Source organism: Mustela nivalis (assembly GCF_964662115.1).
Source record: "Mustela nivalis genome assembly, chromosome: 2".
Classification (NCBI taxonomy): Eukaryota; Metazoa; Chordata; class Mammalia; order Carnivora; family Mustelidae; genus Mustela; species Mustela nivalis.
Genome location: NC_139021.1, coordinates 132274170 through 132286844, shown reverse-complemented (window position 1 = coordinate 132286844; position 12675 = coordinate 132274170). Strand labels below are relative to the sequence as shown.

At 55.2% G+C, this 12675-nt stretch overlaps 1 protein-coding gene across 6 annotated transcripts in view; it reads right to left on the bottom strand.

Moving 5' to 3' along the window:
- The window catches only part of ADAMTS14 (ADAM metallopeptidase with thrombospondin type 1 motif 14), a 72694-nt gene extending 63848 nt beyond the window's left edge, over positions 1-8846 (bottom strand). The window contains exons 1-2 of one of the 6 annotated variants that reach the window (XM_082715339.1): positions 8563-8846; positions 6460-6905 (exon numbers count right to left, since the gene is read on the bottom strand). In XM_082715339.1, coding sequence (XP_082571465.1) covers positions 6460-6905; positions 8563-8644 — 528 coding nt within the window. In that variant the 5' untranslated portion in view covers positions 8645-8846. Of the gene's footprint in view, positions 1-972; positions 1053-6459; positions 6906-8562 lie in introns of those variants that run through there. The other 5 variants (XM_082715337.1, XM_082715338.1, XM_082715340.1 and 2 more) reach the window with 5 other exon arrangements.
- Between the last annotated feature and the right edge of the window lie 3829 nt (positions 8847-12675).

Genomic DNA, 12675 nt, shown 5'->3' with positions numbered 1-12675 from the left:
AGGTCTCACAAAGCCAGACCGCACTCCCTTTAAACAGGGCATAGTCCCACCTCCCCTACTATACCTGGCCCTCTCTCTCTTTCTCCTGTGCCTCCCTGCTCCACGGCCTCCTGGTCTGCGTGAGCCCAGCCTATGCTCCATCCTGAGATAAATGGTGTAAGCCAGTCTCCGGTTCCTAAAAACCGGGTGACTGAGCGGAGGGAAGGGAAAGGCACTGTGGGAGGTAGGAACGGCATGAGCAAAGGTGGGGGGCTGCAGAGCAAGGTGTGAATACATCAGCTCAGTTGGGGTGGGGGTGGGGGTCTGCAGGGCAGAAGCCACTCTCCAGGCTGGGGAGGCACAGGGAGCAAGAAGATGAGGCCAGACCCCTTCCATTCCTCCCAGGGTTGTCAGCACATGGGGGAGAGGGCAGGGGACCCACAGACCACGATGTGCAGAGACACACCAGCTGGGTGGCAGGATGAGGGTCCCTCTGGAACTCTAGGCCTCACATTCCACATCCCCAGGGCAGGGGTGGATGGCAGGGCAGAGAAGGAGGCTTCGCAAGGAGCTGCTAGGTCAGCCCACTCCCCAGCCAGCAAGAAGCAGTCCCCAGGGCAAGAACAGGTGCGGACAGGAGCACCAGTGAGCCACAGGCAAATCTCCAGCGTTGCATCAGCCTCTTACCCCAGCACAAGTGTAACTCTAGCTTACAAACCTTCTGTGGCTCCCTATGGCCAGAGGGACAAGTCTAAGCTCCAAGGGGAGGCAAAGATTTTCCAGCCCACATTTTCACTGCTCTCCCTCTCCCATGGAGAGCTGGGATGACTCACCATTTCCTGAATCCTGGGAAGACACAAGATTTCCTTCCCTGCAGAATGCCTACTGTTGCTACCTCTCAGCTCTGAGAACTCCTACCGTGGCTTTAAAATGTGGCCCAAATGTCCTCTTCCCTGGGAAGCCCTCCTTGAGCACCTCTCCTTGGCAACCCACCGAGGGCATTCTGCTTTCTTGCATTCCCACAAGGTCAAGTTCAGGACGGTCTCTCTTGTTTCACACTGTCCACGGCACACATCTGCCTTCTCTTTCAGCTGTGGGCTTCTGGGGAGAGAGCCAGGGTCGAGTTTCATCCCTGCACCCCCAGGACCTAGTCAAGGGCTGGGTTCTGGCCAGGGGCCCAAGGATTGTCAGCACAGTGCTCCTCTGAGCTTCTCAGTATTCCTGTCCTGGAGGGCATGTGGGGTTATCGCAGATGGGCCGTGAGGCTCACACTTCCACGCCTCGAGCAAGCGCCAATCGGCTGATTGGACAGAGAAGATTGCCAAAGCAGAGGGAAGGCAGGGCTTGGCCGGCCCCAGGGACTAGAGATAGCCTCAGACACGCCCCAGAGAACCCCACTAATCTATATATTGTTGCAATACAATGGACTCTAACCATATTTACAGTGTTTCCCGTTATTCCTAGTAACTATAGTGACAGTAGCAATTACAGAGAAGTAAGAAGCGTGACTACCAAGAACCACTGAAATAAGCTCCCCTTTTAAGACTCCAGCCTATACTAGAGAAGGCACTTTTTTTTTTTTTACATAATCCTCTGAACAATCCTACAGGTGGTTGCTCCCCGCCCCGCCCCCCCCACCCCCACTTCACCTCCCCACCCCCACTCCTTAAAGATGAGGAGTCTAAGCACAGAAGAATTCAGAAACTTACCCAAGGTCACACAGCTAGTCTGGACGCGAGCAAAGAGACCCCACACTTTCCACCACCCTAGACTGTCCCCCATAATTATGAACACCGCCTCTCTCAGGCCTTACTGCTGGCTAGCCATATTTTCTAACTGCTTTATTGAAATGTAATTCATATACCAAACAGTTCCCCCATTTAAAGTGTAGAATTTAATGGTATTTGGTGTACGCACCGAGTCATGCAATCACCACCGTGGTCTGTTTTGGAACATTTCATCATCACCGCCTAATGAAACCCCAAAACCCTGGACCTTGTCACTATCCATCCGCACCCGCCCCCTCTCCCTCTGTAATCCCATTCTACAGATGAAGGACTGAGGCTCTGAAGCTGCTGGGATTTGTACAGCAGGCGGGGAGGGGCGGGGGCAAGAAGCAGGGCTGGGACTCACCCTCCCTGCACTCCTCCTCCCACCGCCTGCCAGGGGTCTGCTCTGTAAGCCAATGAATATGCATGAGCTGCAGAGGATGGTAAATGGAACCAGATGGTGACAAAGCTTACACGTGCCTTGCTTCCACACCAGGCCGGTGACTCACAGAGTCCTGGAGGCAAACGGGGGGATGAACAGTACAACCAAGTCCTCGTCCGGGCAGGGGCAGCGAGGCCCAGGACCAGAGAGGCAGAGATGGCAGTGGTGGTGGTGGGGTGGGGGGTACTTTTGGTCTGGGTACTAGATGATATGTAGGATCCCCCACTCTGCTGACCCTATTCCTATACCCCACAATCCCTCCTGGACCCACCAAAAACTGGCTCTGAACCCAGGCCTCCATGTTCCTCCCAGGAATTCAGAGCCATAATCGCTAATAGGGGGTCTGTTCTGCACTTGGCCTCTAGCTGGAGGGATCCTGAGGTGACACAGGCCCTCCCAGCCCAGAGGCCCTCAGAGGCTAGGGGTCACAGGAGTGTCAGGAGAACCATTGCATTGACTGGCTGGGTTCCCCGAAAAAGGCCCTGGACAGTGGTCTATCAGGTTGCAGCTGCTGCCTGGGTACGTTCCCGGGCAGGGACCCCAGGGTCTGACAGCTGCCCCTGGCCCCAGAGGAAACTCTCTGCAGATAGAACGTGGCCTCCCATATCCCTTCTTCCCTTCTGCCAAACATTCTCAAGCCTGCCCTGGGTCAGTCATTCTCTCTGCTGGCCAGAGGCCCAGCACTGTCTCTCATCTTTATAATGTTCGATCAGTCTTGAGCCAATGCCACCTCCTTCAGGGAGCCTTCCTAGATTCCCTAACCAAAAATTGGTCCTTCTGCTGCTGCATCACACAAGACTGTCATTTGTCTGCTTTTATGTCTGGGTCCCTGTTACCCTGCAAACTCATCCAGGGTAGAGGTCCTGGCTTCCTCATTCCTAGGTCTTTCCTGACCCCTCTGCACTACTGTACTACACCAAACTCTCCAGAAGAGCAGGTGGGATGTGTGGGGAAGCACTCATTCCTCAGTTTTAGCAGGAATTAACCACAGCGCACAGAACGCTTCCAGTTTCCATCCCATAGCACTCTATGGGATGGTGGGAGACAGAAAGGCAGTGATGCCCGCTGTCCCCCACTACAGGGCCCAGTTGGAAATGAGGGTCAGGCCACCAGTTTAGACATGGTGCCTCTCACCAGAGCAGCTAAGATCCGAATGGCTGCAGTCTGTCCACACAAAGGGGTCTTTGTTCAAGACCTTCTCACAATTGGAAGTTTTGCTTGGCCATGAGGGTCAAGCTCAGGGCTAGAGTCTCTCCTCCCTATACCTCCAAAGCAGCCCCATCTGGCACAAAGCAGATCCTAGGACCAGCTAGGGAGGGAGGCATTAACTATAGGTTTAGAGAGCTCTGGCTTCAAACTCCTTCAGCAAGGCCTGCTCCATGTCACAAAGTGCCAATGCTGAAGCTGGAAGAAGCTCTGAGCCCTCCCATTATAGCCTGGGAGATGTACCCAAGAGGCAAGTGGAGCCCAGAGAAGGAAGGCAGCTTGCTCAGGGTCACACAGCCTGTGCCTCCAATTCCCAGATACTAGGCTGCCCCATCCCCACTGCGGGCCCTCTCTCCTATCCTGCCTTCCTTCAAGGTTGGGCCAAAGCCCACCTTCCCACTGTGTCTCCTGGCAACCCCTCCCCAGATCCATCCAGTGCCATCACTCACTCTTCCCTCTGCCCAGAACGCCCTCCCACCCTCCTCTGGCCCCAGCAAACTTCTACTCATCCTTCAAGGCCCAGTTCCGATATCACCTTCTCCAGCACCAAAGAGAGCAGTCATTCCCACCGACTGAGTACCACCCCTCTGGGCTCCAGAAAACCAACAAAAGAATGCTAAAACCACTAGAGGGGTTTCTCCTGCTTGGCACCCAAGTTCCTTGAGGGCAGGGATGGGACTCTCTGCAAAGCAGGGTGATGACAATGTCCGCATACACACCACACACGACTGAAGGGCTCTATCAACTCTTTGGTCCTGTGCGAACAGAAGCTGTCTGCATTATCGTCAGCTCTCCCCGCTGAGGCTCAGTTTCCTCGGCTACACAATGAGCAAAGTTAACAAACATGGGGATCTCGTCTGGGCTGGGTCTGGGTTGCAGGAAGGACTCCCGACTGCTACTATTCTATGTGTCTCTATTTGTGCATAGAGACATTCTATGTGTGCATAATTTTTTGGAAGGAATGATTTCGGGGCATGTAATGCCAAGGAGGATGGAATTAAGAGCCAAAGACCACATATAGATGCAGAGTTAAATCTTATCAGAGATGCTGCCCTGTGGCCTTGGCATCCAAAGGTGGTTCAGCTGAGTCACTACAAAGAGCCCCTTGCTCTTAGGCAACACAGGGTAGCTTTCTGGAATAGGCTGGAAACACGGAAATCCCTGCCCTGGGGAGGACTCTGTGCTGGGCTGTGGCCGGGGACTGGCTAAAGAGACAGCCAACAGCAGAAGCGGTGCCCCAGTGGCAAGCAAAGACCATGGACAGTTACTCAGGAACAGTGTTAATCACCGACTGAAACCTCTGTTGGGCCCAGGGTACTTGAACGGGGGTAGCAAAAGAAGTGGGAGACACAGTCCCAGTCCTGAGATGGCCAGCAGCCTCTGCAGCTGAGGACTGTAGGGGTTCGTGCAATGAAGTCAAGCCGCCGGTCTGCTCTAGCACGTTCCGTCTCTCCATTTGCAAAGACACTGTGTCCCTGGGCGACCGCAAGCATCCCTTCGGATTTTCAAGCCAAACTGTGGCCACAGCACAGCTCTGGCCAACGGGCTTCTGCTGCATAAACCTGCTGGTCCAGGGTGGGTGGCAGCCAAGGTTCGCCCAGGACAAGGCCTCAGCCTTCTGCAGCCGTGCTCACAACCCGGGCTTCTTAAAGTCGGACTCACAGAACACTTGCATGCAAGGTGATTCCAGCATACGCTCAACCTTGAGAGCCAACGACTGCCCAGACCATGCCTCTCCGGCGTGGGGCGGGGAGGGCACCATCACCTCCAATGTGGACAAAAACTCATTCTTTGGAAGGCAAAAAATGTATTCTTTATATATATATATATGAAGCACAGATACACACACAATTTACAAACAGATGTGCAGTCCATCTGTGGTCTTAAAATTTCAAGAGGGGAGCTGGAGGAAAAAATGGCTAAAAAGACACTTGAAGGGGGCTGATAATGAAAAAGAAAGATCGAGACGCACTAGCCCAAACACAAGTCATGTGACAACCTGCAGGATGACGCTTCGCAAGGGAAGGAGAGTGAGGGGTGCTCCCAGCCCTGCTAGGGAAGAAACACCCCCTTTCCCATCCCCCCAAATCTGACTCATCCCTCACTTCAAGTGAAAGGGTAAAGCAAGGGGGTCCTTTCCTGGGACACATCAGCTCCTACCTGACAACGCAGAGGCCACAGAAAGAACCTCCACCAGAGCCCTGGGCCCACCACACAGGCTCACAAAGGCCTGACCCCCAAGTCCAAGGATGGACTTTAACCTCAGCACGAATCAAGCCTCAGACAGGAACCACCCATGGCTTTCGCGTTTGCCATAGTGAGCCAACTAGCAGGGTCTTCCAAGCTTGGGAGGAGGGAATAGGTCCTGAGAAAGGGAGCTTCCAGAGCAGGGCCCTGGGAAAGAGCAGACAGACTTTAGGACCAAAGACATCAGGGCATGAGTGAGGACCTAACAGTAAGAATCCTAACAGCCCTTAATGTCTCCAGAGCCTTGACTCCATGCCAGGTGGGTGCTGACCCCCAACCATGCTGCCCGGTAAGGGAGGTCCCATCATCATCACTACTACGTCCACTCCGTGAGGGTAAAGACCACATGTGCCCCAGGCCCTGACGTACCCCCCAGAGCCTGAACGGTGCTGGGCACAAGGGACACACAGGGTAAATATGTGCATTATGAATAAAGCCTCACTTCACGCATAAGGGAAAGCAGCACAGAGAAGGTGAGTGGCCCAGCCAGGACTCAGTCCCAGCCAAGCCTGCCTTCCTCACCCCTGCACGTGTCTGAGCTAGGCAAGTTGGCATCCCGTGTGTCCACGGACCATGAGGGAATGAACAAGACACCATCCACAACGGGCCTTGCACACCTACTAGAGCGGCAACCTGGCGGCCAGCGGGGCAAATGCAGAGATCTCTGAAGGCAGGGAAGCCGGGACACGGCCCAAACCATACACTGTGCCCACAGGAGTCCCAAACATAGAAGAGCCAAGGAGGAAACGGTGTCAGACAGGCTCAGATGGCCTGGGGTCAGGGCAAAAAGTGGCTTGATGAAAGGCTTGTCCTTACCAATCCATCGCAGTTGCTGATGGCAACAGCGGCCCCAGGCATGCCCATGACATCCCCAGTGTAGACACACTCCCGCCGCAGGGGCTGTCGGAAGAGCTCCCGAAAATCCTCCTGCCACTCCACCGAGGCTCCGGGCACCACCAGCCGTCGGTTGGGCCGCAGGCGCAGATGCAGTTCCTCCCCAAAAACCGTGACATTGAAGTAGAGGGAGGGGCGCCCCGCCCGGCCAGGGTGCAGGGTGTCTCCTTCTGGGCGCGGGAGGCTGCGGGCCACCCGGAGGGGACCCGAGTGTGACTGCGGTGCAGGGGGCCCCTCCGCTACGGTGCTCCCTGCGGAGGCTGCTGCCGGCCCAGACAGCACGTGGGAGAGGAAGCGTCCCTGAAAATCTGTGCTGCATGGCACTGTCACACCATAGTCACGGAGCTTTCCAGAGAGAAGCAATTCTGCTGGAACAAACAGAGTTATATAAACGTAGTCTGTGCAAAGGTAAAGGGAGACCGGCAATCCCACTGCAACCCTGAGCGTCACTTGGAGGGACCCCTTAGTCCAAGTTCATCCAAGACTCATCCAGGGCATCCTGAGCCTCTGGATCTCTGCACTTGTATTGAGCAGCGTTCAAGTACTCTGCGGACTTAACTTGCTCCTGTAGTCCCCAAGGCCCTGTTAAACTTAACAGAAGAAAAGAATGATGCCAGAGTCTTGTCTGTCACTCTAGCAACGAGCCTTCCAATTTGGGGCACTGCCTAGGAATGGGCTGAGATTCCCCGAAAGCCCCCAGGGCAAAGTGAGGGATGGCAGGATCTGCCCCAACTCCCCCCACCCCCTGTGCTGAAGTCACCCGCCCAGCCTGGGGTAGGCCCCTCCTCCTCGCCAAGCTCTCTGAACACAGCTGGCAAAACAAACACACCTAGAAACTCAGGGGATCCTGGGCACGTGTCAGGGGGAAAGGAGGAGCTGGAGAGGGGAGGGAGGCAATACAGGTTCTATATTTTTCCAAGTTTAGAAAGGAAACTTTTTAAAGTCAACAGAGGCTGCTGAGATTTCTACATGGCCCAGCACCAAGCCCGGTAAATATAGATCTTCAAAAATAAAAGGAGACGCACAGGGTGACTTGCCCACTCGGACTGAATTAAGTGTGAGGTCATGGCCCCATGCTCTAGGCTGCATGCCAGCAGCGAGGTCCTCGCACAGCTCTCCCCGAGCCCAGCCAGGCCCAGCAGGAATGACAGCTCGCTGGCTTCCAGGCTTGGTGATTCAGGACTGGAGTTTGGAGGGATTTTCATTTCCACATGGTTCTCTATCTCTTGCCTCCCTGGGCCCCTTCACACTACTGATGAAGCCTAGAAAACGAGGTCTCCTGAAACCTCCCATGCCTAAGGCACTTCCAGTGGGGGAAGTCTCTTCTGGTTTTACCCATTAAGACCCCCAAGATTTCTGCTAGAGAGAACCCACTTCAGTTCACAGACAAGCAGGGAGCCTGTCTGGAAATGACCAGAGCCCCTTCCCCACGTTCAGAGTCACAGCAGGTGAGAGTGCAGGGTGTCTGGTCTGTGTGAGAGAAGGAGGGTGTCTGCACAGAGCTCGAGAATGCTGGAGGAGAGGGCTGGGTGTGTGTTTCCAAGCAGGAGTGTGAGTGCCAGGTGCTCCCTGGCGGGTGGGGCGACCACCTGCCAGCCTAATTCCATAAGGATGAGACAGACACACGCACACAAGTTGGAGAGGGAGAAGACACTGAAAGTAAAAGACACACAGGACAGACACAGACCGATTGTGTGTGTTGTGTGTGTGTGTGTGTGTGAGAGAGAGAGAGAGAGAGAGAGAGAGGATGAAAACTAGAGAAATACAGTGCGAAATACAGAGACGAAGACCAATATACACCCCCGAAGAAGAGACTCCAAATTCCCAAAACCTCTCCCAGGGTCTCTCTCTGCCTCTTGTGCCAGAAAAGAAGAGCCATCGCGTGTCAGCGCTGGGGACCTAGGGGAAGAAATGAGCTCAAGCCCCGGGCGCGCACCGCCTCCCACTCACTCGAATGCTGCCGGGCTCCTCCGGCCCCCAGGCACCAGGACCCTTCGCGCCCCCGCGCGCCCGACCTGCACGCACCTGGGGTCCGGCTGCCCGCGGCGGCGCAGAGCGCGTAGTGTAGGGGCAGCAGGCAGGAGAGCAGCGCGCGGAGCCGAGCCATGTGGCCGCGCGCGGACGCGGGCCGGAGGGCGCCCGAGCCCCCAGCTCCCGGCTGCCGGCGAGGCTGGAGCGCGCCCCGGACTGCCGAGCGCGGGCCAGCCGGCCTCTGCCTGCTCCGCCGCCGCCGCCGCCGGCCCGCTCCCGGCCCCCCGCGCCACCGCCTGGACCGCTGGCTCCACGCGCCCGAGGCTGCCGGCGGGGGAGCGGAGCGGCCGACGCGCCAGTACCCGCCGTGCCAAACTGCAGCGAGCCGCTCGGTCCGCCCGCGCCGTGACGCTCCAGGACGCGGCGGGAGCCGGCCAAGGGGGCGGTGGGGCGGGCCGGGCCGGGGGTGGGCACGCTGGCGGGGTGGGGCGGGGCCGGGCGCGGGTCGGACTGGGGGCGCTGCGCGGCCGGGGCGGAGCGCGGGGCCAGGGAGAGCAGCGGCGTGCGGCCCAGCCGGATCGGAAATGCCACGCGGAGCCAGGCGCCTGGGCTCCCCCCAGAGTAGCCGCTTTCCTTGTCCCCTCGGCTCCCCTAACTTGACCTCAGGGCCCACTCTCCAGAGCCACAGGGTCGAAGGGATGTCCAACTACCTTTGGGTGGGGAGACGGTGAGCACCTCTCCTCCCTAAGAGAGGGTGTCTCCTTTCTCTCTTCATGACCTTGACGCCCAACACTAACCTTTGATGCCTTGGATCTACCCATTTCGCAGATTACAGCTCTCTGTACCCACAGTTGCAGTGAGCAGCTTGTATCCTAGTCAAGAAAAGGGGCTGAAAAGGGGAAGAGAGAGAGCCCAGGCTTTATGCTCAGACGGCCCTGATAGAAGTCCCAGCATTGAGCCTCCCTTGGAGTGTGAACTGTAGCACATAGTAGGTGTTCAATAAAATATGCTCCACTTCCAGCACCAGTAACCCCCTCCACAGGCCAAGGTGGGCAAAACCAAGAGTCAGGGTTGAGAGTGGATTGCTGGTTTTGCAGTGTCAGGGCAAATAGCCCAGAGGCTGCTTGACTGTATAAAGGTGTTCCTAACAGTTTGCGAATGAACTGTATTTCAAGCAAGCCAGAGGTGGGAATTGGAGAAAGGAGTTGTGTGTGTGTGTGTGTGTGTTTAAGGAACTGTGGAATAAAGAATCTTTGTATAAAGAGTATAAAGACCCCTAATCTTTCCACTTTTGAGGCCAGAAATTTTGTTGTGGGGCCTTCTTAAAAGGCGACCAGCTTGTGGGTGGAAATTCCCTAACCAGACTTCTCTTGGGAAACTCTGGATCCCCTGAGAGAGAGGCCTTGGCTTCCTGCACTCTTCCGCCTATGACTATGTGAGGCCTTCCAGTCTGCACCCTTGCTAGGTTCCAAATAGGCTCCTGCCCTATGGGCAGAGAGCTGGATTCCTCCTCCCTGTGGCCCCAGGTCTTGGCCCAGGCCCTCCTGAGAGGAAGTGCTTCTAGAGTGAGGAGGCTTTGCAGGGGCGGCGCATTCATGAAGGCAGGTTCAGAGAGCTGAAGCAGTGTCCCGTCACACAGCGTGTCTGCCGCAGAGCTGGGATCAGAATCCAGAGTCTGGTACTGAGCCGGAAAAAGAGACAAGACCAGGGGTCAGTAGACTACCTTAGGCTGAGCTTTGCCAAGTATAGTCTGTGTGACCAAGGGCAAGTTTCTTTCTTTTTGGGCTGCAGTACCTCATCCGTCAAAGGGAAGAAACCAGGAGCCTCACAGGGCTCGCAGGTGAACTCTGAGGTCCTATGAAAATGCAGAGCGTATTCTGTTCCAAGCAACACCAAGACCATCTAGTTATTTGAAAATGGCACCACCAAACTAATCTATATGAAGTTCAGGCAAAAGAGAGTTCCTTTTTCTCCTCTTTCTGGCTCTTTAAAAGCTGTGAAGTCAAGAGCCAGACTGTGGTTTTGTGTGTGAGGGCAGATGGAGCAAGAATGTGTGTGTGTGTGTGTGTGTCAGTGGGAACTTGGAGAAGAGGCTGTGAGATGATCAGGCTGGAACTGTCTCCATCTGGCCCTCCACAAATCCACCAAATGACCTCAGGATAAAATGACCTCCCTTCTCGGGGTCTCAGTTTTCCCAGCTGAAGAGTGGGGGCCCTGTGGAGACGGAAAAGTGATCACTGATTTTCCCCCTTGCCATCCCAAAAGCTCGCCTAGCCCCCTCCCTGAACCCCACCCCATTCTTCATGCCTTAAACGTGGGAAGTCAAGAGGGACCCCAGCAGCCTGACTCATGAGCAATGGGCTGGGGCCTTCCCCGGAGTCCGTCCTGGCAAGCAGAGAGCAAAACCTCACCCCGGTTCTCTACCCCCACCCCCTTCCCTGGGGCTACAACGGTTGCTTTTGTTGGCAAGTATTGTGTGTCCAAGCTCTTTTCTACTGAGGAAGCCTTTGTTAGGAAGAGAGGACAGGAGAGCATAATTCAGAGTCTGGGCGGAAGGTAGAGGAAATGGCTGAGGGGCAGGCCCCATTTCTAGAGGTCCACAGGGCCAAAGCAAAAAAATCTATAGGCATCAGCTGGGGACACTCCTAGGAAGGCAAGTTCTGGGTTCCCTGTCTCTTACCTTGGGATCCTTGCCCAGTAGAGTATGGCTTGGATGTTTCTCCTGCTGACAGCGCTCCAGCTTTTATCCAACGCTCCTTCTCTCCAAGACCCCGGCAGAGGAGGGGGGAATGCAAACAGCTGGCACGGCGTGCAGTCAGCAGCCAATTGGAAGACACGACAGGTGAATGAGAACGCCTGAAAACCAAGTAAGATGCAGAAGAGATAGTAGGTGTTCAATAAAATATCCTCCACTTCTGGCACCAGAAACTCCTCCACAGGCCAAAGTGGGCAAAACCCACCTTGAAGCAGAGTCACCAGTGAGGGCTACAGGGATTCCAGAAAGGAAGGGGTTCCTGACAAGTTTAGTAGAAGACCTGGGTCCAAGCCAAAGCCCATAGGCTTCCCTGAGAGGTCATGTGGGTCAGCTTGTCTGCCTTTTTTCTTTTTTAAAACTCTTTCTGTTGTGAAAACTAGGAGGGACCCAGAAGAGTGCTCTCTGCTCGTTTTCTACACAGGGTAAACTGAGGCCCAGAAAACCGAGGCCACTTCCCCAAGGCCACACAGTGGGCTGGTTCAGGGCCAGGATAACAACCCAAGACTCCCAGCTCCTGGTCAGATGATCCTAGAGCATCACCCCGTTCGTCCCTCCCGCCCAGGACCTTGGCCCTTTGGCTACTCATCATTGGTTTTAATCTCATTCCTAAGGGAAGAAGAAAGGTTTGGAGCTCTTCTTCCTGATATCTGAGACCCATGGTCCCACTGAGAAGTTCCAGGTCAGTAGTTTTTAATCAGGGTCCCGTGGACCAGCAGAAGCAGTATCACTTAGGTATTTGCTATCAATTTGAATTCTCAGGCCCCGCCCCAGACCTGTTCAACAAGAATCTCAGGGGGGCAGGGCCCAGCAACCAGGCTTTAGCAAACCTTTCGGAGATTCTAACCATGCTCAAATGTAAGAATCACTATTCTAAGCAAAGCCTTATAAACGAGGGCCAAATTAGGATGAGAACAAGCTCACTGAGGATCTGTGACCCGCTTCTCATTCAGGGTTACCACGCTCACCTCCTAGGCCAGTCCCTCAAGCCTAGCCTCGAGCTATATCTGAAGTCTGGGTCTGCACAGAGTTCCAGACGCATCTAGAGCAACCAGAGACCATGCCTCATGGTCCTTCTCCACATCACCCTTCTCCATCCCCCGCCCCTCCCCCCAGCATTCCCTTTGCACATTTCTTGGCAATTGTCTAGTGACTGTATCTAGGAGACCCGGACGGGTTAAGTTAACCACAGTGATTTGTCATACATTATGGAACAGCTGACACCCCCGAGACCGGCTGAACCATGAGATCAGTTAGAAACAATGCTGTTTGTGCCCTGTATATAGACACTATATGGTTGTGGTTACTGCATGTTGAGGGGTTCAGGGAGAGGAGGTCTTCATGTCCTTGTAAGGAGGGATGCCAGAAAGGCCAGCTGTCCTTCAGGAATTCCGTGTCTGCCATTTCCTTTCCAG